The 23,264-nt window shown below is 44.0% G+C and overlaps 1 protein-coding gene across 3 annotated transcripts; it reads right to left on the bottom strand.

The window, feature by feature from the left end:
- Positions 1-11,289: 11,289 nt before the first annotated feature.
- EIF4H (eukaryotic translation initiation factor 4H) lies at positions 11,290-23,216 on the bottom strand. 3 transcript variants are annotated; one of them, XM_074923270.1, is made up of 7 exons: positions 23,092-23,216; positions 17,281-17,462; positions 16,244-16,308; positions 16,036-16,135; positions 15,307-15,378; positions 13,271-13,420; positions 11,290-13,146 (listed from the first exon to the last, which is right to left on the bottom strand). In XM_074923270.1, exons 1-7 carry the CDS (start codon positions 23,148-23,150, stop codon positions 13,010-13,012), a joined length of 765 nt encoding a protein of 254 aa, XP_074779371.1. In that variant the 5' UTR covers positions 23,151-23,216; the 3' UTR covers positions 11,290-13,009. The 3 variants fall into 3 exon arrangements, with proteins under 3 accessions (XP_074779371.1, XP_074779370.1, XP_074779372.1); XM_074923269.1 differs by having other exon boundaries at positions 13,271-13,429; positions 15,313-15,378; positions 23,092-23,215; XM_074923271.1 differs by lacking the exon at positions 15,307-15,378 and having other exon boundaries at positions 13,271-13,429; positions 23,092-23,215.
- Positions 23,217-23,264: the final 48 nt, after the last annotated feature.

The following is a 23,264-nucleotide window of genomic DNA, read 5'->3' as shown; positions in this document are numbered from 1 at the left end:
CTGCCCATGCCAGTCACTTGGGAGGTTTTGCAGTCCAGTCTGGCACTGGAATCCTACACCAGTGTCCTAATTACCAAGGCACAGTATAAAGGACTGCAGGGCAGGGGAAGGAAAGATGCAGTCCCCCATTTCTGCTCCTGACAGTCCAGAGCCCCTGGGGCACAGTGTTGCTCTGCCCCTGTCAGGAGGGAAGGATCGTCGAAAGACAGGATGGACTACCCGGGGTTTGGTGTCAGCATCTGCTCAGTGGTGCCCAGACACGGTCTGCCTGACCAAAAGTGACCCTATACTTGGTTTTGAGACCATCCTCTCTGCTTGTGAGCAAACTGGGTTTACTTCTACTCCCTTCAAGACTGCCTGGGCTCACAAGGACGTGGCAGCTCCCGGCACTCCCTCCATCATGGCTTTGATCTTCATATACCCCTCAGGGGCCTTTCCTTGCAAAGTTTCTTGCAGCGCTTTCTGAAGAAGCTGAGATGAGTCATTTTAGATTAATGACCTGCCCAGATCCCCATGGACCCACCCCAGATGTGCAGGACCAGCAACCTGGGACCAGCACCCCCAGCTGCAGCCAGGACACTAGGGATGGAGCCTGGTCAAAACCATGTGGTTTCTCACATCATTTTTCCTTGGCTCAACATCCTCACTGGAAATCATGACCTGTGGATCATCTCTAAAGTATCTACAAGAGGCAGCTAAGGGAAGCTGGCCCAGTGCTAGTGACCAAAATTCATTATACAAAGGACTGGAATATTGATGGGCTGGAGGGGGGGAAGTTTGGTTATTGGTTTGGGGTTTTTTGGGGTTTTTTGTTTGTCTTTTTTTTATAAATAAAGGCAAGGCAGAACTGAAGGTGCCTGACAACGCTGACCTAGTTTATACTGTTGTAGGACAGGCCGCCATGTCCCTTCTAGAGCTGGTTTTATTTCTGCAGCGGGGCAGTAACGCAGCAAACCCAGGCTGCTCCCCCGCCCCTCACTTGACAGGGACCCCAGAGGTGGTTATTTGCAGGGGCTGCTGAGCAGGGCACTGCACGTCCCATCCCCATCACAATGTCCCCTCCAGCAAAAGCTCCCATGGGTACCAAGTTACAAGCATAACACCAGCCTGGAGGTTATTATTTGTGTTCACTGAACACCCAAGTCCATGGAAATCCTTTCTTTTGGTACAAAACCTCCTCCTGAAAAGAGCTGACGGAAGGAGGTGATGAACAGATTTATGACAAGCAGAAGGCTGGAGGCACTTACTCATGGCTGGCGAGATATAAATAAAATATTTGGAAAGCTGAACATGCTTTCCCTGCTCTCCACCCTGGGGATATGAAAGAGGAGAATAAATAGACTCGAGCCACTAAGGTCTGTGATGAGGCCTGAGTATATCAGGACATATGGAGTTAGTGGCTTGCTGATCAGCCTTGCTTTCAAGATGCTAAATTCAAAACCATGAGAAAACAGGTTCCCATCTAGTTTCAGGAGTGAAATTCAGACAGCGTTTAAATGCCCTGGTCTGTTTATACATGCCTCCATTCTCCTCTTGTATGTTTTTTCCCCTTTTTGCACGGGCAGAAGTTTCTCCCTACACAAGAAAGCCGGGGTGGCCACGGTGCCTGCCTCCGGCAGCAAGCACTGGCCAAGCACCCACAAAACCCCTGGGAGCAGCCGCTCTGAATAAGCAATTCCAGGGACAGTAATGGCTGGAGGCTGGATAAAGTCATAATCTCTGCAGTACAGCAGCTCTCCTGCGAGGGGGAAGCATGCCTTCCCAGACAGGGGCTGCTCTTTTCATGGCCTCAAATATTTTTAGCAGAGACAAACTATTTTTTTTTTTGTTTGTTTTTCTAAAATGAGAAGAATTAATGAACTTGTGAAAGATCATTCACTTGTCAGCCTGGCTGCTGTTGTGGAAAGTTTCTAGTCCTAAATTAAGGATTAAACGCAGTAACGGGGCTCACTATAAACAGCCAACGAAAGGAGCTTTTGTTTTATCAGGAGGACTGAAAGGTTGCTCACTTTTAAGTCTACTAAAGCAGAGAGTGAGAGTACATGGACAATCATCTGTCCAAGAGAGAATCACCACAGTGAGAAAAGCAGTTTAAATTTAAATAAAACAACACTGGCATATAAAATGAGTGGGTATAAGCTGGATACACACAGGCTAGAAATAAAATTCCCAATGGACGGAAAGTCTGAAAGAACTTTCCAACAGCAGCAGCAGAAGCAAAAAGCTCATTTAAAAAAAACTTTAAGAGTACTTAAACTTTTGGCTGAAAATCCAGGAGAGAGGGGAATGCATTGATGTGGCATCAACAAAAATGGCTGGTTTTCTGTAAGATCATTTCTGATGAAGTCGTTTTAGCCCTTTGCAGACATCAAGCCCACCCCTCAGGCTCACATTGCAAGTTGAAGACCGAAATTGCTGGGTTAGGTTATGTGTTCAACATATTTGTAAAAAATGCCCAAAAGGTAAATATAGAAGAGCCTTCTCCTTTCCTTTCCAGAAAGTTTTGTGGTCTGCACCATTTTGTAATAAATTAAGACTAATTCAGACTGATTGGATGAGTCACCAGCATGAAATACAAAGTGGAGAGTTTATTTAAAACCTCACCATATGAAATTTAGCACACAGACTTGTTGAACAGATGCAATATTCAGCTTGACTCAATGTCTCTAACATTTCTAAGAAAAGAAACACTACTTTCTGTTTGTCTACATTGCACAGAATACCACAGAAAGTCCTATCAATTTAGAAATTAAAGTCTCAGACCAAGGAAGATCCTGTGGTTGGAATCACTTCAGTGACCAGCGTTGAGCCTCCAGAAAAGCTCCTTTCCAGAGGTCTGCACATTCCATTTCCTACCAGATCTTATGCCAGCATAAATTTTCTTTGGAGCACCACTACAGCATAGATAAAGTCTGGTTTTGTACAGCTGTTCCAGCAGACCATGCTTTATTTTATGCCAGGGAAGCAGTAGATGCTTTTTGATAGAACATAGGGCAAGAGGGAAAACCAGAATTGATAAATCAGCTTTCACACAGATTATCACATCATAAACGACTTTAAAGAAACTCGGGTGGAAAATACAGCACAAAATCCTAATCACGACAAGCACGCCAGCACAAGGAGGTAATTGACAGAAATATCTTTTATTTGTCTTCAACTTGCCCTGTTTCAGGTGGCACCAAAGCCATGCAGTGTCCTTTGCTGCTGCTGCTGGAGTCCACGGGGACACCACATTAGGAACTGCAGATATAGGCAACCCGTATATATGTAACTGGGTAGTCCTATGTAGTTCAGAGCAATGAAAACGAGCCAATATCACACAAGATTATCCCATAATTATCCTGTTTTGCTAAAGTGTCTACCTCATGGCCCATATTACACTGAACATTGATCACAAGAGAGAACTGATGCAAAGACAAAGCTCTTTCCATCCAGAAATAGCAATTTTAGGCACTTATATGCGGTAAAAAACCACCTTCCTAGACATGATGCCAGTCAGCCCTGAAACCAATGGGAAAACCATAAAGTGTAGTTCAAGTCAGCTGCGTTGTAGGATTGGGCTTTGAAAGGGGAAACATTGTGGGCTGCAGTGGTCCCAGAAGCTATAGGCAGGAGCCAGAAACAGGACCAAACAGATTTGTGATGAGGACGACTCAGCTCAGCCTGAATCTTCCAGAATATTTTAGTAGATGTGAGCACAGAAATAATATAATTGAAAAATAGCCATGCTGCCATCAGCAGATGGAGTGGGGAGATGTAAAGAATAGTACGGTAAATCCAGGTTGTATGGGACACTCTCTCATCTTGGGTCCAGAGGGGTATAAAAGCTGCTGAGAAGAGATATTTGGTAATTTTCATACCTTGGAGCTTGTCAGGTGATGGCTGTGAGCAGCAATGAGAAGTAACACCCAAGCATATTGCTTTTCAGAGGGGTTTTACCGACCTTGAACCCTCTTCAAAAGGGTCACAGAGATCTAGCCTAGGATCTCCATGGTCACTGAAATCAGTGGGACACCCCACCCGCCCCAAAGCTTTCACATGAACCCCACGCACCCCCAGGCACCTTTCTCTCCCCATCCTTCCCTCTCCCACCTTACCTGCAGCCTCAGCCACTCTCCCCCATCCGTCCCATCTCCTCCCGCATCTCACGGCCGCAGCCACCAACACTGGAGCCGGTTCCTTCGGGGCTCGTTAGCCAGTTTCTGGTTTCCTGTCATCATCTGAATCACTAACCCCAACATCCGCCGCTCGGCTGGTCAGCCCCTCACCAGCTCACAAGAGGGATGCTGCTCGCACAAACTCACCCTGGGCAGCCTCTCACAAGAGCGTTTCAGTTTTTCTGCCGCGGGGAGAGGAAGAGGCTCGGACAGTGCGGAACCACACACGCCACCAAGGTCTCTTCCCAAGCAGCCCCTGAGTTTCAGATAGGCCCCAGAAAAGTTAAAGTTTCTTTTTAGCAAAGAAACTTTGCAGGATTTAACACAGCACACTGGAAGCAGCAGATGCTGCCTGAAAAAACTCATAGCAGGTAAAGCAAACAGCAAATCCCCTCTTAATTTTTACAGAAAAGATGATAACAAGTCTCAAAGGCAGCAGATAGCCTGAGGTCACCATTGCTAATGGTCAAACCTGGAGCTCCTGTCTGGAGCTGTAACAATAAAACTATTTCTTACGCTTCAGCATTAGTAGTTTGCAGACATCAGACACAATTTCACTGGGCTCTTAAAAAAAAAATTTTTTTTTTTTGTGCTTGAATAGAATGAGGGTTTATGAATAGTGGGGAATTTATCTACTGGCTTACAGCCCTGTCACGGTACATGAAATAGCCATCCTGCTCCAGGAATAGGAAAGTCTGCACATGCACATAACAGCCCTGTAGAGCTGTAGCTAGTGGAGTGCAGCATGCAGCCAGGCTTTACAACCACAGACAAACAACATTTCATGCTGCCTCTTACTATAATACCTCTCTTACATACAGGTGTGCAAACTACTCAGTAAAAGAAAATTTTGTTACAATTAAATTCGGGCACTCTCAAGCTGCCACAACCAGCCAGCTACCTCCATCTCTATGACAAAAGGTGACTCTTCTATCATAAAAACGATAAAATAGCCAACTGCTTACTATTTTTTGCAACTCTGGGATGGGAACTTTGCCATCAAGCTTTCAGAGGAAACACTGCTTTGATAAGATAGTTAACCATTGTATGTGCAAAAACATTTACACTTTCTCTCTTCCAATTCCAACCTGAGGTGCAAAAATAATTGCTTTGATGCACCTTCCAGAGCTGCTGCAACACAAAATCTGGGTGCAGAGCCTATCTTGAAGTCAGTATGTATGATCTGAACCAAAGATTAGAAGAACAAGACCCAGCTTTGAATTGCTTGCAGGGTTTCTGGCTGGCCCCGTGTAAAGGATACTATATAATGTAAAATACTTCTCTGACTGCCAGAACAATTGCTACAGGATTGGCATTTCTAGCAGAGGTCTTAACCATGAATTAGTTTATTAGGGGATTTCTAGCATTTTTTTTTTTTTAAATTTATTTAAACACAAGCTGATAACTGAAGTTTTACAAACCAGTTGTTTATAGCAGAATCGTTGCTCTGAATACACTGGAGACAATTACAGTTTGTCTCTTTCCTACCAGAGGAAGTCTGCTTTATTAGGAACAGCCGATGCTAAAAAGGCACCATGTACTTGCATATGGGTTCCCCGATGGGTCTCACAGCTCTCGAGATGACTCACTGCCACCGTACAGACGTTACCACAGTTGGCACAGGCTGCAGCAAAGGCCCCTCGTGTTGGTCCCCTAAAGTGTCTCCCGGACGGACGCACACGGCTGCTCAGCCTCCCTAGAGCGGGCAGGAGCTGTTGCCGTGCCCGAGGTGCAAAGCAGCAGGGTCACCCCCTGTGCATTACTTGGGAACAGTGATGCCCCTCAAAGACATTAGTCCTCTTGAGAGGCCAACCACTTGATTTCTAACTTTGATGAGAAGGTAATTGCTGCAGTAACACACACTGCAGTATAGATACCACCTCCCTTCTCTGTGTTGCTCATGAGAAGGGCTTGGTGTAGGGGTTTAGGAGAGCCCTCACTGAGCACCTACCAACACAGCCACGAGTTCTGATCTTTGTGAGGCCAAACCAAGCCCCCTCCATGACTCACACACACACACACAGACACTAACCCAGTCTGGGATACCAGGCTCCACACTGTGTCTGTCCTCTCCCTCCTATAACCCCTGTGCCTCATCTAGAGCTACTGTTAGAAACCATTCCTGGTCTGACAAAATGTCAAAGACACAGGAGCATTATGCTTTTATCTACTGCAATAAATTATATAAAACACCACATTACAATTTCACCTTTCCATGTCCTTTTCAAAGCTTACCCATTTCAGCTTGGTTTTGTTTTCCTCCCATAACAAACACATACCATCTACTCCCTCAATCAGTTTTCCCAGCTTACCAAACCGTCTTTTTCTCCTTTTGATGCATAGCTAACCAGCTGTAGAAAGAACTTCTCGGGTCCATAGAGGTTGTGAGAACCCATTTTCCACCCTGCCCATCTTACCTGCTGGGGCTCGGGGAGTGAATGCCCTGGGGGGCAGTTCACATCCTTTCAGATAAAGGTGGAGTCTGCACAAAGGCCGGCTGGTTCTGCTTGAGCCAGGTGTTGTGACTAATGCTGATCAGAAATTAACAGGGAAACAACAATCAGAAAACTGCATCATCTAAACCTGACCTTTCTGCAGAAACACACCCAATGCTTAAAGTCCTGAGGAGAGGTTTCCGACCTCCAACAGGCTCTTTCTCCCGAACTGCATGAACTTTGTTGAATCAAGCGCTGCCTACTTTGCAGGAGACCAACATCCAACTCTCCCTTGCTTTGGGACCAGAATAAGCACGCACCTCATCCCAACCACTAATTGTCTTGGTTTTTTACAGCAGCTTTAATGAACGCCACGTCTTGGAGGAAATTTCCTGACATGCTAAAGCAGTGCATGCACATTCTTGTATCGACCAAGAAACGTCTTTCCTCTTAACCGCAGTTGCATGAGTGTTTCCCCAGCTAAAGGGGAAGTGCCACCTCCTCCCCTGCCCCAGTTGCACGCCCCACTGCAAATCTGATCTCACTGGCCTGAAACCAAAAGCAGCTCTGTTACAGCTGAAGATACATGCTGCTACCACCCAGTGGAAAGATAGCTCACAGCTAGGATTTCTGGGTGCTTTACAGAAATTTGGCCAAGAAAGGTTTGCAAAGACTAATCCTGTACATCCTTACGGTGCTACAAAGCTTCTTCCCATTCTTATACTGCTTAGTTCATCTTTGTAGACACAATAATTCTTAAATTTGACACAAAAACCTAGAAGGTTTGAATGCTTTTATTTCATTTTTTTATACAGCAATACAAATTATACAGATTCAGTACAGTACAGATTTTGCAGGGGTTTATAGAGGTACTCAGTGATTTTTTGGTTTATTGAAAAGAAAGAAGCAAATCTTGGGAGCACGGTGACATGAACCAATCTCATAGTAGGAAGCAAACCCCTACCATGGGGAACACTAACCTGCCTGAAACCTACTGGGCAGTAAGGTGGTGGCAGCATTCCCGGCAGTAACACACCCGAAACATCAACCCTGGGATACTCTAGAGCTTTACACAAGAATTTGTGAGCAGGTACAGGTAAGGAGGTCATTCCTGTAACAGCACTGAAAAGTCCTTAAAGCCCTTGGATGAAGTTTTCTGTGAGAGGGACAGAAATGAGGGAAACTGATGTTAAAATTAACCTGCCGCTGAGCAGGCAATGTCACAGAACAGAGTTGTTGCAGCTACGGGAAAGGAAACTATAAAATGTTTTAGTCACCCAAACAGCTACAGTAAGATGAGGAACATGATGTTAGACCTAATAACAGCGACACCGTACGCACACTGTGACACCGCATGGGCAGCCAGAACCTGCTCTCCCGTTTTTCGCACCCTGGAAGCACTGGGTTTAAGTGAGCTGACACAGGGAGGAACCAGCAAAGCTCCCGGGCAACCCCCAAGGTGCAGGATAGGTGCAAGCTATACACCTGCAGCCTTGGTGGTTCGTTTCTCCAGTTAGTCCAGAACATACAATGTCATCAAGATATTGCTATTACTGATGTGCATCAGGCTTGAGAGTCAAGTGAAGGATTAAGTCCTTCAGAGAGCAGGGTCAGAGAAGACAATTACACCATTTAAAATACTTCTAATCAGTTTAATATCACTATAGTGAGTTGTATCAGAAATAACAGAATAAATTGTAGATTATATAGATAAAATGTGTGCACCCAATAAAAGATGGCCCTCTGACACTTCAGGTATACTTGATTCCTTGAAATCCTGCAGTGGGGTAAGTGGCATTTGAGAGGAAGGATTCAGTTAACCAGATTAGAAAATTCCAATCTCAGCTGGAAATCAAATTCCTCTTCAGCCACAGAAACTCCCCTTTCTAAAAATTTAAGATGAGCAACACCTACAAAATTGCATTCCAAGAATCCAGTCCAGAGGAGTGCCCTTGAGAACTACAAAGGACGCTGCACTAGAATAGGTCAGGATATATCAACAGCCCCATTCCTTCAGAGCCCTCGCTCTCGGCTGGGAGTGAAACACAGAAACCATCAGAGAGTAAAACATCAACACAAATTTAAAGATGCTCGCTGTTAACAGCTTATTGCCCCTGTTCTTGCTGTAAGCCAGTGTGAATAATCATGAGAAGTACTTCCACACACTGAGACAGAATGAGGTTGGTGTAGAAAACCAGTGATCGATGCCTGGCTTCAAACTGTACTGCTTGGAGCAAACCTGACACATGCAGCCTTTGTCCAAAACACACTCTAGGAGAGCAGGGATTCCTGGAAACCCATCACGTCAAACAGCTCTGTTCAAAGCAGTTGGCAAGACAAGGGCTGCTCTGCAAGTTGCTACACGCAAGCGCTCTGATGAAGGAGTTGCACGTGCATTTCAAAATTTCCTGGCTTTATTATTAAATCTTTTCTACAAAAAGGAAAGGTTGCAATATCACAGGATTTTCTCTAAAATTCTCATGATTTTATCATCTTTTCTGAAGACAAGTCAGCAGCTAGTACTACAGGTAGCAAATCCTCCTACTATACTATGTGCTAAAGTCAGGACTGAAACTATAATAGAATTCATAAGACAAGTTGAAAAATATCATCATCATCCAAAATTGCCCTGGGATGGTGAGTCTTGGCCACACTGAGTCTCTATCACAACCAGCTCTGGACACCTAAGCAGAACTTCAGAAATTCACGGTCAGCATTGAAGACTTTAATCAGTGCCAATGCGTCTCAGCAGTAGGTTAACATCTTGTTTCTATTTAGGAAGGCAAGTAAACCACTCTCAAGGGCGTAAATTTAACTTGACTCCATCACCAGTCCATTGTTTGACTGTGAACACTCCTTCACCTCTTTCTTCAGCCACCAGAACAACATTCATGACCACAAGCACCAGGAGCCCCCCTCGGACGCTGTTACAGACTTGCACGGTCCAGTGAGCTAGCAACACACCCGTGCCAGCACTGGGCTGCTGCCCTTAGAGGACCGGGGTTAGCTCTCCCAGGACCGCTCCCGGGCTTGGGAGCTCAGTGGGGCTTATTTTTTGGTGGCTGACAGTGGAGTTCTGCAGCACACTAGATGCACACTGCTGACTTCTGCCCTGTCCCACGGCTTTTCTGTCCCACTGTCCCACAGACACCACACCAGCCTTTCCCATCTGCAACCCAACCAGAGAAACACAACAAAGCACTTTCTACAGTAGCATAGCAAGTTCAATTTCAATTTCAGTTCCAAAAAGTGTCTGCTACATTCCTGACTTCAGTTTTGTTTAGTTTTCAAGTTCAAGCTTGAAGAAAGCTCTGCACAGCTACTAGAAATAACTTGGTGAGAATATGAACAGCCAGAGTGAATTATCCATTTGTTATGACTTTTGGTAACCTCCTTGGTCTAGGCTTTGCCATGCCAGGCTTAGCTTTAAGCTGCAGGTAAAATTAAGCATTACACATTAAACCTTAACTGCTTTTTGCTGGTAGGATGGGGAAAAAATAATCTTGCTTCCTCCTACAAAACTTAAATGCTACATCCATATATTAAATATAGTTTTGTCAGCTGTTGACACAAGCGTTTGATATGCTTCTGTATAGGAAAATGTCAATCAATTAAATTTTTGAAGGGGGAAAAGAAAAAGGACTGGAGGAGTCTGACCCTAAGCCATGAGAAGCATAACGCAGAATGCTCTGAAGAAACCAGGCAACGCATTAACGTTTGCATCTGAAGAGCTACTTAAAACAAATGATATTGGGATTAAGCTGCATTCATTAGTGAGAAACCCTTCACCAAACAAGTATTAGCAGATACAAAAAAATATTCATAGCCATTTTGTGTCTCTCTACCCTTCTCAGAGCAGTGTGACATCCCCAGGGATGAAGTCCTACCATCGGGAGGTCTGAAGGGCCAGCTGTGAGCAAGCCCTGGGGCAGGAGCAGCAGACCATCCCCACCCTGCTCCTCCACGACAGACTCAGGTTATCATCCAGGTAGGGCAGTCAGGTGCCAGCACACCTGAGCAGGGTTGGATTCACTGCTCCAGGTGTTGTAAGGGCAGGTCTAAAGAAAGTGGAGGGGCCTGAGGGGCTGGCAGGCAGAACATTCTCCATCCTTTCACACTCCAGCAAGCGGTAAAACCAGCAGGCAGGTCAGAGCTCCCTCCCTCAGCCAAAGCCCGGCTCTCCTGCCCTTAGCTACCCTGCAGCACAACTGCGCTTGGGACAGGGCAGCAGCCTCCTCAACAGCTACGTTGAGTGGGAAGCGGGGAGGAGGCTGGGAAAAACGGGGCAAGACAGTAGCAAGTGGATCTATTGACTCTGTCCTACCACAAGGGCTCCACACTTGAGTTCACTGCTCCAAGGGAAGGACACACACTCGGGCAGGGGACTCCGGCCAGGGGCAGCAGAGCCCAGCCCAGCCCCACCAGGGCGGGGGGGCAAAGCCACCGACAAAGAACTGGGGCTCACTGCCACTTGTACCTGGCCTTTACCTCACTGTGTCCTGCATGTTCCAGCCCTTCCTTAGATTAGATTCCTCCCCTTTTTCTTTTCCTCCCCCCCCCACCCCTTATTTGTATAAGAAGGGTCTGGTACCACTTCCTCAGAAAATTTAAGGAAGCAAGTTTCCAAATTATCACAATGTTTGAAAACTGAGGGGGGTGGAAAATCATGCTCTAGCAGACTCAAATAAAGACCAATGTTAAATATTACTTAACGTTTTCTTTTATTTAAAAGATCATTCACAAAATACCATATCCATAAATTTATCTTGTTATGAAGCAGAATGTGTTAAGTGTTTGGAATTTTTCTTTTTTTTTTTTTTTTTTTTTTTACATTTAGAAGTCAACTGTTTTGATTAGAGGTGAGTTTTTATATGGGAATTTGTTCTTAAAATCTTTTCCACATTGAAGATGTAAATAGGTCGATTATCGGTTCGGAATACAACCACACAAATGCATGTCTGTCTTAAATTAAGTATTAGTGTTAGACAAATGGTTCTTATCTCAGAAGCAGATTAAGTGACAGGCAGAAGAAAGGGAAGAGTAGTTCTGTAAATTGCTGGGACTCTGACATTATAAAGGTAACTACTAGGGAAGAAATTCACTCCTAGCAGTGATGCTGGCAGAGAAGCAGCCACACTTCCAAACCCCTCTTGCAAGCACCCTGCTGTGCTGGCTGTTTTATCTGAAAGCTGTCAGCACTAGCATTAGGGGCCCAAGTTTTTCTCATGCATTGGACACATCCACACTTCCGTGTTGTAGATCCAGGTTTGGTTTTTAAACATTAATCTCTCTCCTTTTACTCCAGCCTCTCCTCCCCTCCCTCCTCCCACACAACACAGGCAAGAAACATTTCAAGTGAAGAGAGATGCAGCCATTAGAGATGCTTTTTACCCAAACTTCTACATGAAGAGAATCTACAGCAGAACGATTTCTAATCTGCCTATTTCCAAGGTAGTCTGAAAGCAGAGGTCTTAGAACTGTACACCATTGGGCAAAGAAATACAGGGGATAATGGCAATGCCATACTGCACAGCAAAGTATACACTCCTTAAACAAAAATTAAAAAGTCAATTTTATTTGTAGAAACTTTGTTTAAAATTTTACCAAACATGTAAAACCCAAAAAAGTAAGCAGAAAGAGCCAGTGAACAGTTGTGCTCAAACAGCACATTTTTGCAGCACTAACCTTGAGCTCAGAGGTGTAGTATTGTACCATTTTGAAGTCAACAGCCACCAGCAAGTCTGCTGGCAGATGCTTTATTCATCCTGATTCCACCACCTATTCACCAGGCTTCTTGTCAGCCAATTTTACTTGCATTATTAAATTGATACTTCCTGATAATCTGTGTGAAAGGGCAGCTGTGCCCCTTAGTTTTATAAGGGGCTGTGCTGTATACAGTAACTCTATCACCAATTGTCATAAATGGTATTTCACTACTTGGTTAGAACTGTAAATTTCTCTGTTCAACTCATCTGGAGTCTCCAGTTTTCCTCTTCAGAGCCACAGCAATACAGAACAAGACATGCAGGTCAGAAGAGGAGCACTGAGGAAGTAAAAGGAAACAATACAGGGAAATAACTAAGTCTAACCTGTGCTTCTAAAGTAAAAAAAAAACAGAAAGGAAGAAGTGAAGCAGCACCTTTGTCCAGAGACCTCCACACCTGTGGAAGCAGCTACACTGCCTTATCTACTGGCACTGTGCTGCCTGGAAGGAAACAGAAGAAGGAAACTCAGCACAAAGCAGGCACTAGATACAGCAAAGCCAAGAACGTACTAAAAACCACTTGTTAACAGCTGACATGCATTCACAAGCTCTGTATTTTCGGTTTCAAAGAGGACAAATACCAGATGGCAGGAATGGTAAACTGTACTGTCTTGCTTTTTCTCCCGCCTCCCCATTCCCTCTCAACCCCAAACTCAGTCGTGCTCTTTTACTACTTCCTCTCGGGGCTTGGCTCCACCAAAGATAGCAGAGTTTGGGTTGGCTACTTGATTGAGGGGAGTAGCAACTGTTCGAGGTTTGAGCTGAAGTCGGGGTCGCTGTGCTCTTTCCTCTGCAAGAAAAAACATTACGGTTTTAAGATCTGTCTGTCAAGGGTAGTAGCTTTAACCTGACAAAGAAAGCAGGAGTCTCCTTGGTGGAGGACGATGGAATTACAGAAGATATGAAGTGTTTACCTTCTGTTGGCTCCCTGAAGTCCATGGAAGATCCACGAAGGGGAGGCCCATCTCTGAAGCGACCAGTGCCACCACTTCCCATCGAGGCACCTGGTGGTCGCCGGTCTCCAGGGCGGGTTCCTCTACCCCGGCCTCCCAAGAAGTCATCATCTTTGAATCCTGAAGACAGAAGGCAGTGAATATAAAGAGCACATTTTGCAATGCCTGTAATCTATATTTTTATCTGTATCACTGGAAGACCTTGCAAGTCACTGCTATCAGTCCAAGATGACGCACTGAGAGCCTTTGTCTGTAGACAGATTGCTTCACGGATCTCTAACACATTTTACAAGTCATACAGATTCCATTTGAAACCAAATATTATGTCAAGTTCAGAAGCTGCTTTATCCACCTAGAGGCTTATTGGAGCGTTGGAGAGTGGCAGCGGCTCATCAGTTGAGCTTCAAATATGAACATCAGCTGCAACTTCACATTGTTAACGTCATTAGCTGAATTCAGAGACAACACTAGAAGTATGCGGGGTACTTCCGCAGCCAGATCACACTGGCTACAGCCTTAGCATGAAATCTGCAGGAGCAGAGCAAATGGGAGAATAGCTGGGGAGTATACAGTCCTTGTAAAACAGAGCCTTTGAAAAACAGAGCAAAACCCCAAGGCTTTTTAGTTGTACTATAAACTGACCTGGCATTTACCAGACTAATTAAAGAGCCAGGAAAAACACAATTCAGACTTTAGATATGAAACTGAGTGCATTTCTTCAGTTTATGTATAAAAAAAACCCCAAGAACTGTCTGCCACTGACTGGAGTACCAGTCTGTACCAATGGCTATCCTAGAGTATCTCTCCAAGCCCCCATCACCTACACTCAATGGGAGGGTACTTCAGGCTAACAGCACACCTAAGGGGAATATACTCAGTTTTTCAGAAGCCACCTGGAAGAGAAAGTTGTTTTGTTCCCATCTGAGATTGTCTTTTTCACTTCAGTGTTTGGCAGAGCTGTCCCTTACTTCAGTGCTAAACAACCATCTTTAAGACTTGACCCAGAGCAAGGCTGTACAACCTGAGAAGAAAAGCTTCTGTAGCAACTAAGACTTAAACGCTAAACTTTTGGCTCACAAATCACTCATCCAGCATCTAACAAGCTGAAATGCATCCACATTTGCAGAAGCTGCCAAAGAAGGTAGAAAGCTGTGACACCAGAATGCTTAGCTATGAAGGCAGGTTAAGCGCAGCGCTGTAGCAAGCTTCCTCTCTCCAGCACCATGCTTCAGTTTCATGCTAGTGGCAAGGACACACTTTGTTACCGCTCCTTCTACTTTGTCCGTTCCACTCACACAGAGACCAGACACTGCAGAGTTGCACTTGCCAACATCTCCCCATCAGAAAATGGACCAAACCCACGACTTCAGAGGACAAAAGCAATTATGTTAATATTAATGTCACCGTGGATTCTACTAGCTAGAAACCAACTGGAAATCAAGAGCAAACCTAGTGGCTTCATCACTACCTTCCACTCAGCAAGTTCAGTCATTTGCTGCAACTTGCATTACTGTAACAGGTCTAAAAGTTTAGGAACATTTTGCATTTAAAAGTGCTTTGAAACACTAACACATCTTTGGAGAAGTCAGTTGCTTCAGGGATACACATAGAATGATGTCACATCTCCTTAAGGAGAAAGCCTATGCTCTGAAAGAATGCAGTATCAGCTTTTCCACATGATCTGTCTGCTTCTGCTACTATTCAGAAATGTACTCGGCCACATATTTGAGAAATGCTTAAAACCTAGAAACCACAGGCTATATTTGAACAAGTATTCTGTCATTTAGGATTGTTTCATAAAATTTACAATCAAGACTCTTTCTTCTGTTATAAGGCAATGGAAGATTCCCCCTGAAGAATCCCACTGCAGATGCAGTATGTCCAAAGTTGGCATACAGTCGATTCAATCAACACAGTAATGGGGACAGATGTCACTAACATGAAAATGAGAACATTCCTGCGCCTTTTAGGCTGCCTATCTGTATAAGTGTTAATACTGATACCAGAATTGAAGTCATCTCTGGAATCCCATCCACCTCCTCTGGATTCTCGGGAACCTCCTCCCATTCCTAGGAAAAAAGCCACAATTGTGTTCAGGTCTGAAGCTGTGCGAAAGACTGATCAAGGGGATACCAAACCAAAGTTTCAGTCTTTCAACATCCAAAGTCATGCTGCTGAAGATCCTTTTGTTTTGGTATTACCAAGTTCCATTGCACAGGAACAAAAGGTCAGTGTAAGTTAACCAAGAATAAGTGGTCAGAGAAGTTTCTCTAACACACATTCAACAGAAACCTTTAGTGAGTCCAGTTCAATTAAGCTTCTACTACAGCAAAGCCTGTTTTTACACCGGAACAGGAGATAGACAGTCCAAAATAAGTATTTGTCTACTTGTGCTTACTTAGCTTACTCGCTCTTCTTACATCATAATAAAATAGTAGCAGATCAGACTGTTGGGCTTATAATTGTCCTCTGCAAGACACTGTACATCACTAGGGGTATTGGTCTCACTTCCTGGGCTAGGAGTGACAACATATTCAGCTTTTGGACACACAGCGCATCTATATTTCAGACACTTCAGGAGCGGCAGCAGTTAGGTTAGAAATGTGTATATACACAAAATTTCTCCTTTCTATATAATCTTCATGTTTACTCGCATGCCTTCTCTTAGCAGAAGTCATAACTACAACCATTCTATTTAAGAAGGTATTTAGAAAAAAGGAAGTCACCTCTGTCATCAGGCCCGCCACCTTTTCTGAAACCAAAGCCACCTTTATCCTGTTTTCTGCCTTCTGCTATGTCCACTCGGAGTGATCGGTCACCCAAAAGCTGTTAAATAAAGGGGAGAATCTCTTCAGAATGGATCATATCGCTGCCAAGAAGTTTGAGACTTGTGCTTATCTTTTTATTTCACAAATTAATTGCAAATATACTTACTGCACCATCATACGTAAGAGCTTCCTTGAGTGACTCCACCTCATCAAACTCTACGTAACAAAATCCTGTAAGAAGAACCTCACAAGTTAATACCAGCACTTTTAAAAGTTCTTTGTAAGAAACTATGCTTCCTGCACATCTGCTAATAGCCTCTCTTCCCTTTCAAACATGAGCTACAATTTAAGTGCAAGATGTACACAACTCAGAACTCAAACATCAACGATGAATAAATTTACCTGTGCCTATTAATGATGGGGACAAATCCCAAAACAGAATTCTGTATGGGCACTATGCAAATGCCAAGAGCCTGATTAATTCCCTTTAACATAAGCTTCTCATTACAGATTAGTTTTGATCTATGCCTTTAAGCAGTTCTTTAGCCTAATATTGAAATTTGGTTACTAGTATTTTTAAACAAGAAACTGAAGTACCCATTTGGCCAGCAATCTCATTTTGTCATCACAGCATTTAGTGACTTCATTCCTTTTCTATTACCCTCTGTTACCCAAGTAACTGACAAATATACTCCCTTTCCACTGGCCAATTCTAATGGAAATCAGATTTACATCCTCTAGAACAACTGTCTGGATTACTTATCTACTTGCTTTTTCTCCTGTCTACTGAAAAAAGACATAGCTGAGGCAATAGGAGTTTTCTGAACTAATGAAAGATTGTGCAAGCACTCAATACTTCAGGTCATGGATCTTAAGTGGGTCAGGCACTTCAGCTTTGTTAGAATTCATACAAGGCAAAGGAGGTTTGAGGAAGTCCTTTTATAGCAGGGCAAATTGCCTCTTTGTCACTCAGGTTAGTCTGTATGTTAAGATGATGGAAGTAACAGTGAATCTCATTCAAATGAGATGTTTTCTTGTTAGTGAATGAGAAATCTGCGTAAATCAACATAAAGAACAAACAGAGATCAACAAACTAACTGCACTTTAGAGCAGACTGAAACTCCCCATTAAAGTGACTTCAGAAGCACTTCATTTTCTCCTACCAGTTAGCCATCTACAACTAAATCAGCTTGGAACACTCACCTTTAAATTTGTCTGTTTCCTTGTCTCTGACTAGTCGTACACTCCTTACACTGAGATCCTTGAAGATGGCATCTATGTCTCCTTGAACAGTGTTGAAGGGTAGATTTCCCACATATGCTGTGAATGGGGGTTCTGTTGGCAGCTCTTTCTGTTTGCGGGAACCAAGGCCGCCACCACGAGACCTGTCGAAAGAAAGCACAGTGTCTCTGGAACCTGACCCCCAAGGCAGCCAGCAATGTAGTATATAGCACTGTTCAGGTGCTGTTTGACTTTTTGGAAGTGGATTTTCCCACAGCTTTGGTTAGTTTGTCTGTCCCTTTGCCTGTACCTGACACTTCCACTACTGGACAATTCCCTTCTAGTATTACCTGAAGCAGGACTTCAGTGGGAAAACAAATGAACAAGATATTTAAATAGTTACTGAGCTCACCTGTAATGTAAGTGATGAATGCCCTTCTTTTTCATCCCACAATTCATTAAGAAAAGCAATGTAAGGTTATTTCTATTGTCCCCTACTCAGAAACATTATTAAAAAACACATCCTAGACCAGATTTTAAGATAAATTTATAGCAGTGAAGAAATACTTGCATGCACGCACAGGCTCATCATCTTATCCTGAAATTAAGCTGGATCCTAGGCTTTGAACTAAATAGTATATTATCAACATCCACTTCAAAATCATCTACATTATTTCAGCAGCATTTAGCTTAGAGAAACATCTTCTCCTAACTCTGAAGTTGTTGCCAGATGTCAGGACTAGAATGCTTTGAATTGAACATAATAAAAAACTTGGTTGAGCAAGGCATTCTGAGGCAGAGAATCACTGCTATTTGGATGTTTACTTCTTTTGTGTCTCATGAACTACAGACTGAGGTAAACTAGGCTGTCTTTTCCCATCTCTTCCCTCGGTGTCAGGTAAGGCTATTGGCCTTGGCTGCTGAAAAACTAGACTGTACCAGCTAATTCTTCGCTGTATTAGTGTAATACATCTCTGTGTTTTCCTGTAGAGCCTAAACTTCTCCAGCTAACTGATCTCCTTTGAAGCAAGCAAGATTTGCACTGTTGGCACAAGGCAACCTTAAGTTATAGCAGCTGGACTTCTACACTACAGAATGCCACCATCACTGGTTCCAACACCATCTGCTCCACCTGAGCAATCTTTCAGTGTTACCCGAGATCCCCACCTACTATTCTGCCCATGTTCTCTTCAACACCTTACTTTTACTGGGCTTTGTTCATGTCTGCTCCCTGTCCCAGGGGCATTTAAAAGCACGGTGGAACACAAACTGTACGAACCAGGATTTGTTAGGGTGACATGAACCAATTAGATTTCTGCAGAGTCCTACCTAAAATACAGAAGGTCAAAGAATTTTATTATTTCCTTTTGTTCTGGCTGGTTGCATGCAGCCAGAAAATCTACTGGGCAAGCAATGTACTTGTCTGCCTTTTTTTTCGTTCATTCATTAGTAATAAAATATTTATTCTAGAATCAGATAATGCAGAAATCTTGAATAAGATTCCTTAACTCTGCCTAGGTAAGCTGTCATTTGTGCCTTTTTATGGTAGCAGCTCCGTGCAGGAGTCATTTGTCACCAACACTATCAGCATGGTGCTAAATGTACTTGAATCACAACCTACATATCTTTAATTAGTGTCCACCCAGGTTTGTATTTTAGCATTTTTGACAATATTCTTCATATGCCTTTGTCTCATTAACAAGTCAGAGTCAAAAAACATACTGGAGAACTAAAGCCTCTATAGTTGGGTGCAGCATGTGTATAGAAGAATTAGCTTTAGTCACAAGACTAAGTTTTAAGGAGAAACTCCAAGAAAGCCAAGTTGTTCTTCTAAAGAATTCCATAATATGCAAAATCAGTTCCATGCTTTCATTCTTTGTTCTCATCTATGGCCATACAAACAGCTATTAAAATACTCTATTAATTTTCAGCCCCAAATCTTAATTTTTATGTTCTATAGGTACATCAAAATTGCTTCAGCTGAGTTTAAAGGATCATTCCCTCCTTCTACACATTCTCACCATGTTTCCTGGACTGCCAGTCACCTTGTTCAGTAAGCTGATTGACCTAAAAACTTGCCTTAAAGTTGAATTGTCAGCCAGATCAACAAGGTTGTCTGAACAGCTGCAAAGAGCACTCGTGCCAACATGGGAAGGAAAACAAAAGCCAGTGCTGGAACTACAGCTTTGAACAGCAACCTCCACTAAGTCAATCTGAGCTGCTTCTGAAACCACACCCACAAGTCAGCAATCCCCAAAAGAATTTTTTGTGCTACATACAAACCTTGTTTTTACCATAGCATACCAGAACTTCATGGGGTGTGTGTGTGGAAATCCATACCCTATTGTGCAATCCCTACTCACATTAAGTTGGAAAATGAAGTATTCTTTCTGAATTTGATCCATTAAGGCCTTAGTTATCAAATATATAAATATATATTTGGGATTTTAGAGTCAATTTGAAGAACAGGAATGGTCACTAACTAGGTTCCAAACTAAGCTTCCTACAGAATCCAGGTATAGCAACACAGAAACTGTTTCTATGCTTCCCTACATTTTTTTCAACATTGAAACAGTGAGGAAAAAAAAAGGCTGACTTCACTAACCAAACAATGAGATTGAAAGAAGATGCTCTCATTTGTAACAAAATAGGACAAGAGTCAACTATAATTAAAAACATATCTGAGCTAAGTGAACTGGGTCATACCAAAGTGTTAAATGAATATCTGCATTTCCCACTCAAACTTGGGCTCAGACACAATTAGGTAATAATTATGTCATCTTAATGGGGGAATCTGAAAGACAACTATTTGATTTCTTTTTCAGAAAACCAAAGCAGAAAGCTGAAGAGGAGTTTGCTTCTTGCAAATGCAGAAGCAGACATCCCTATAATTAGCCTTACTTTTTGGTGGACTGAGTTAATGACATTGTAAGACCCTACTGGGGTGAAAGAACACCCAAACTATCATTTCGAAGCTACTCTTCTAGATAGTTATTCTCTCTGGAAAACAAGATCTGTCGAAAGTTCAAAACAAGGAATATTTTGAAAGCTAGTAGTTGCATTTAATAGCCTTCCACTAAGGATCAAAACAACAGTTGAGGATTTATCTTTCTGCACAGCACAGAGACAACAGCCTAACTGGCTTCCAGCGTTGGTGCTTTACCCAGAGGCAGCACAAGGCTCAGCAGGATACAAGTTTTGTTAAGTCTCCAAGACCGCAACTCCAAATACGTACCCAATTCATTCAAGCAATCCAGTGCATCTCTAAAGTAAGTGTTAGATCTCTTCAACAAAAAGCTTACCCAAGCCTAAAACTTAGGAGACATTTATTAACCTAAATGGGTAAGACACAGGATCCAAAACACCAGAAGGATAAAGACTAGCTCTCTATTTTCACTTACTTGTGCAACACTTCAGCAGATGAATCGTAACCTCTGAGTAAGGTGCCTAGCATTAAGCCCAAGTGCTTAAAGCCACACCTAAATAGACAGTCTACCAGCAAGTCAAGAGTGATAAATACTGTTTCCTTCAACACTGAGAAGCTCTACAGACCTTCAGAGTTTCAATTAGGCATCAGTATGCTTTGTTACAGGCTTCTGTGTCCAATTTTGGGATCCAAAACATTTACCAAAAAGCTTTTATAGTAAGCCTTTTGTTATCAATGTCAGCAGCATGCTCTTCATCTGGAATAAAGTAACTTTTGTGGTGTATTATGCTTCAGTTCTTAATCAGTGCACTACCAGGCATGTCAGGTGTAGCAAAATCCCATCTCATCATGTCAGTCATTCTGTTGCTCTTCCCTCATAATTCTGAAGAGCATAAGAGGCATCTTGCACACGTTAGAACTCGTTGGGCACTACTGTATTCTATCTGTCACAGTTAAATCCTATGCTCACCATACAGACTAAAGGTTATATAAAATGCAACTTCCATAAAAACTATTCTATCTCAACTGAGTTTACTATTCTTACAGGTCTAAGAGTCACTTAGCTTAAACATAGGATTCTTTAATCAGAACCTTCATGAAGAACATTTGTGTTTTCATTACGCTACACATATTACAGGACTTTATACAAAGCACAGAGACCTGTTAAGGTCTGAAATCATGAATTAGCTGTTAGTAACTTACTAGTCATAATGATAAATTAGATGCAAGTACAAGTTGCACACTGATATTGGCAGCATCTGAAGCTTAAAACTATAGCTAATTCAGAATAAGAACATTTTCTCATCTGCAAAGGCATCTAGTAATCAGCAGAATACCTTTAGCTCACAAAACCAAGTACCCAGGTCTTGCCTGAGAGCAAGTCAAAGTAGTCTGTTAAAGAAACCAGAGTATGAAAATAATATTTAAACTTTAATTTTATAACTTCATAGAACGTGCCTACATTGACTAGGATAGTCTGTATAGTAACGTGAATTTATTATGTGTGTCAAGTGTCACTTTAAGCTGTTAATGTTATTTGTTAAAGAACTTTAAAAAGCAACAAAATTGTTAAGTGTCTACATCATCTGTTTGCTCTGGGACATCTCTTCTTTAGACACAAAGAGTATCTATGCATAAAAAGGAGCTCACAAAGCTTAAGTGTTAGAATGTTTTCAAAGACAAGAACACTTACACCTGTTATAACCTCAGCAGCAGGTCCTTCTTGCTGCCTAAACAGCCTGAAATTAAACTGATTTGTCCCTCTAAGAACAGGAAAGGACAAGAACACTGTTGATCAGGAAACATATCTTGGAAAATTAGATTATAAAATAGCAGAATTGTTAAGATTTGTTTGCAATGACAGTTTATTTCATAGTTTTATGCCTACTGTTGTATTTTAGTGTAAACAGAAACTTCGATGACATCAACCTTCAAAAAAGTCAATTGCTAATTGCATCTTCCTAACCTGATTTCAGACAAACTTCGTAATTGCTGGTTAGTTTTTGTAGCTCCTCTCTATACACACTCTCTAGCAAAGAAACAGAGGAGACAAGCCCTACTCCTAAGGATCAGATATTTGGTTGGAGTCAGCACCCGGAGCCCCGGATAACGCAGGACGGCGGCTCACAGCCCTTCCCGACCGGAGGCAACACAAAGCCCTCCCATTTCCTCCCCGCCGCAGGCATCACCATGCTGCCCGCTCCGGGGGCGCCGCAGCAGCTCCCCCCGCCCGGGCACCTGGCCGTGCGGAGCTCGTCCTGCCAGAACAACGGCCTCTCGCTCCCCGGCAGTCCTTCACGGTGTTCCCTCCTCCCGGTCTGTCCCTACAGGAGCTCCTCACGGCCTACCCTGGACCTGGCCCAGCACCTCCCTAAATACACCCCCCCACCCCCCCCAAATCGCCTTCGGGCCGGCGGGAAGGCAGCGGCACCATCCTCCTCCTCCCGCCTCATCCCGGCGCTCCCAACCCGCCAGGCCCTAAACCTTGCGGCACTCGCCCCGGGTTGCGAGGGGACGGCCGCTACCCGCTCCCGGGACACCGCAGCCGCCTCCTCACGTCACAAAGCGAGCTCGCCAAAGACGGAGGAAAACGCGCCTCGCCGGGCTCACCGCCGTCCCCCGGAGAAAGGAAGGTGGCGGGGCAAGACGGGCCGGGAAGCTTCCTAAAGGCAGCGTCGCCCCATCCCTCTCTCCACCCGCCCCTCCGCCGTGCCCGCCCGCCATCTCCACAGGGAAAGGGGCTGGCTAGGCCCTGCCCGGCCGGGGGGCGCGGAGCGCCGCTCCCTCCCTCCCTCCCGGCTCCGGCGGGAGCCCTCGGCGCGGCCCAGCGGCCCAGGCCCCGGCGCCGCCCGCAACGCCGCGCTTACCCCCGGCCGCCGCCGAAGCTGCTGTAGGCCCGATCGTCATAGGGATCAAAATCCGCCATCGCCACCTCAGCCTCCTCCCCGTGCGAGCGTGACAGGACCGCGCCCGCAGGACCCCGCGCCGCTTATATACGGCGGAGCGCGGGCCGGGGCTGCCGCTCGCGGTGCCTGTCTGC

This window comes from Athene noctua, chromosome 19, assembly GCF_965140245.1.
Source record: "Athene noctua chromosome 19, bAthNoc1.hap1.1, whole genome shotgun sequence".
NCBI classification, from domain to species: Eukaryota; Metazoa; Chordata; class Aves; order Strigiformes; family Strigidae; genus Athene; species Athene noctua.
This window is presented reverse-complemented; position numbering and strand designations above follow the sequence as displayed.

Bases quoted from the DNA above. Each gene is read 5' to 3' on its own strand.
- EIF4H (XM_074923269.1), bottom strand. From the start codon at position 23,150: ATGGCGGATTTTGATCCCTATGACGATCGGGCCTACAGCAGCTTCGGC. The intron at 16,309-17,280 runs GTGAGTGTTCCA...TTCTTCTTACAG, and splicing joins GGAAACAGACAAATTTAAAG to GATTTTGTTACGTAGAGTTT. The intron at 13,147-13,270 runs GTAAACACTTCA...TTTTTCTTGCAG, and splicing joins CTTCAGGGAGCCAACAGAAG to AGGAAAGAGCACAGCGACCC.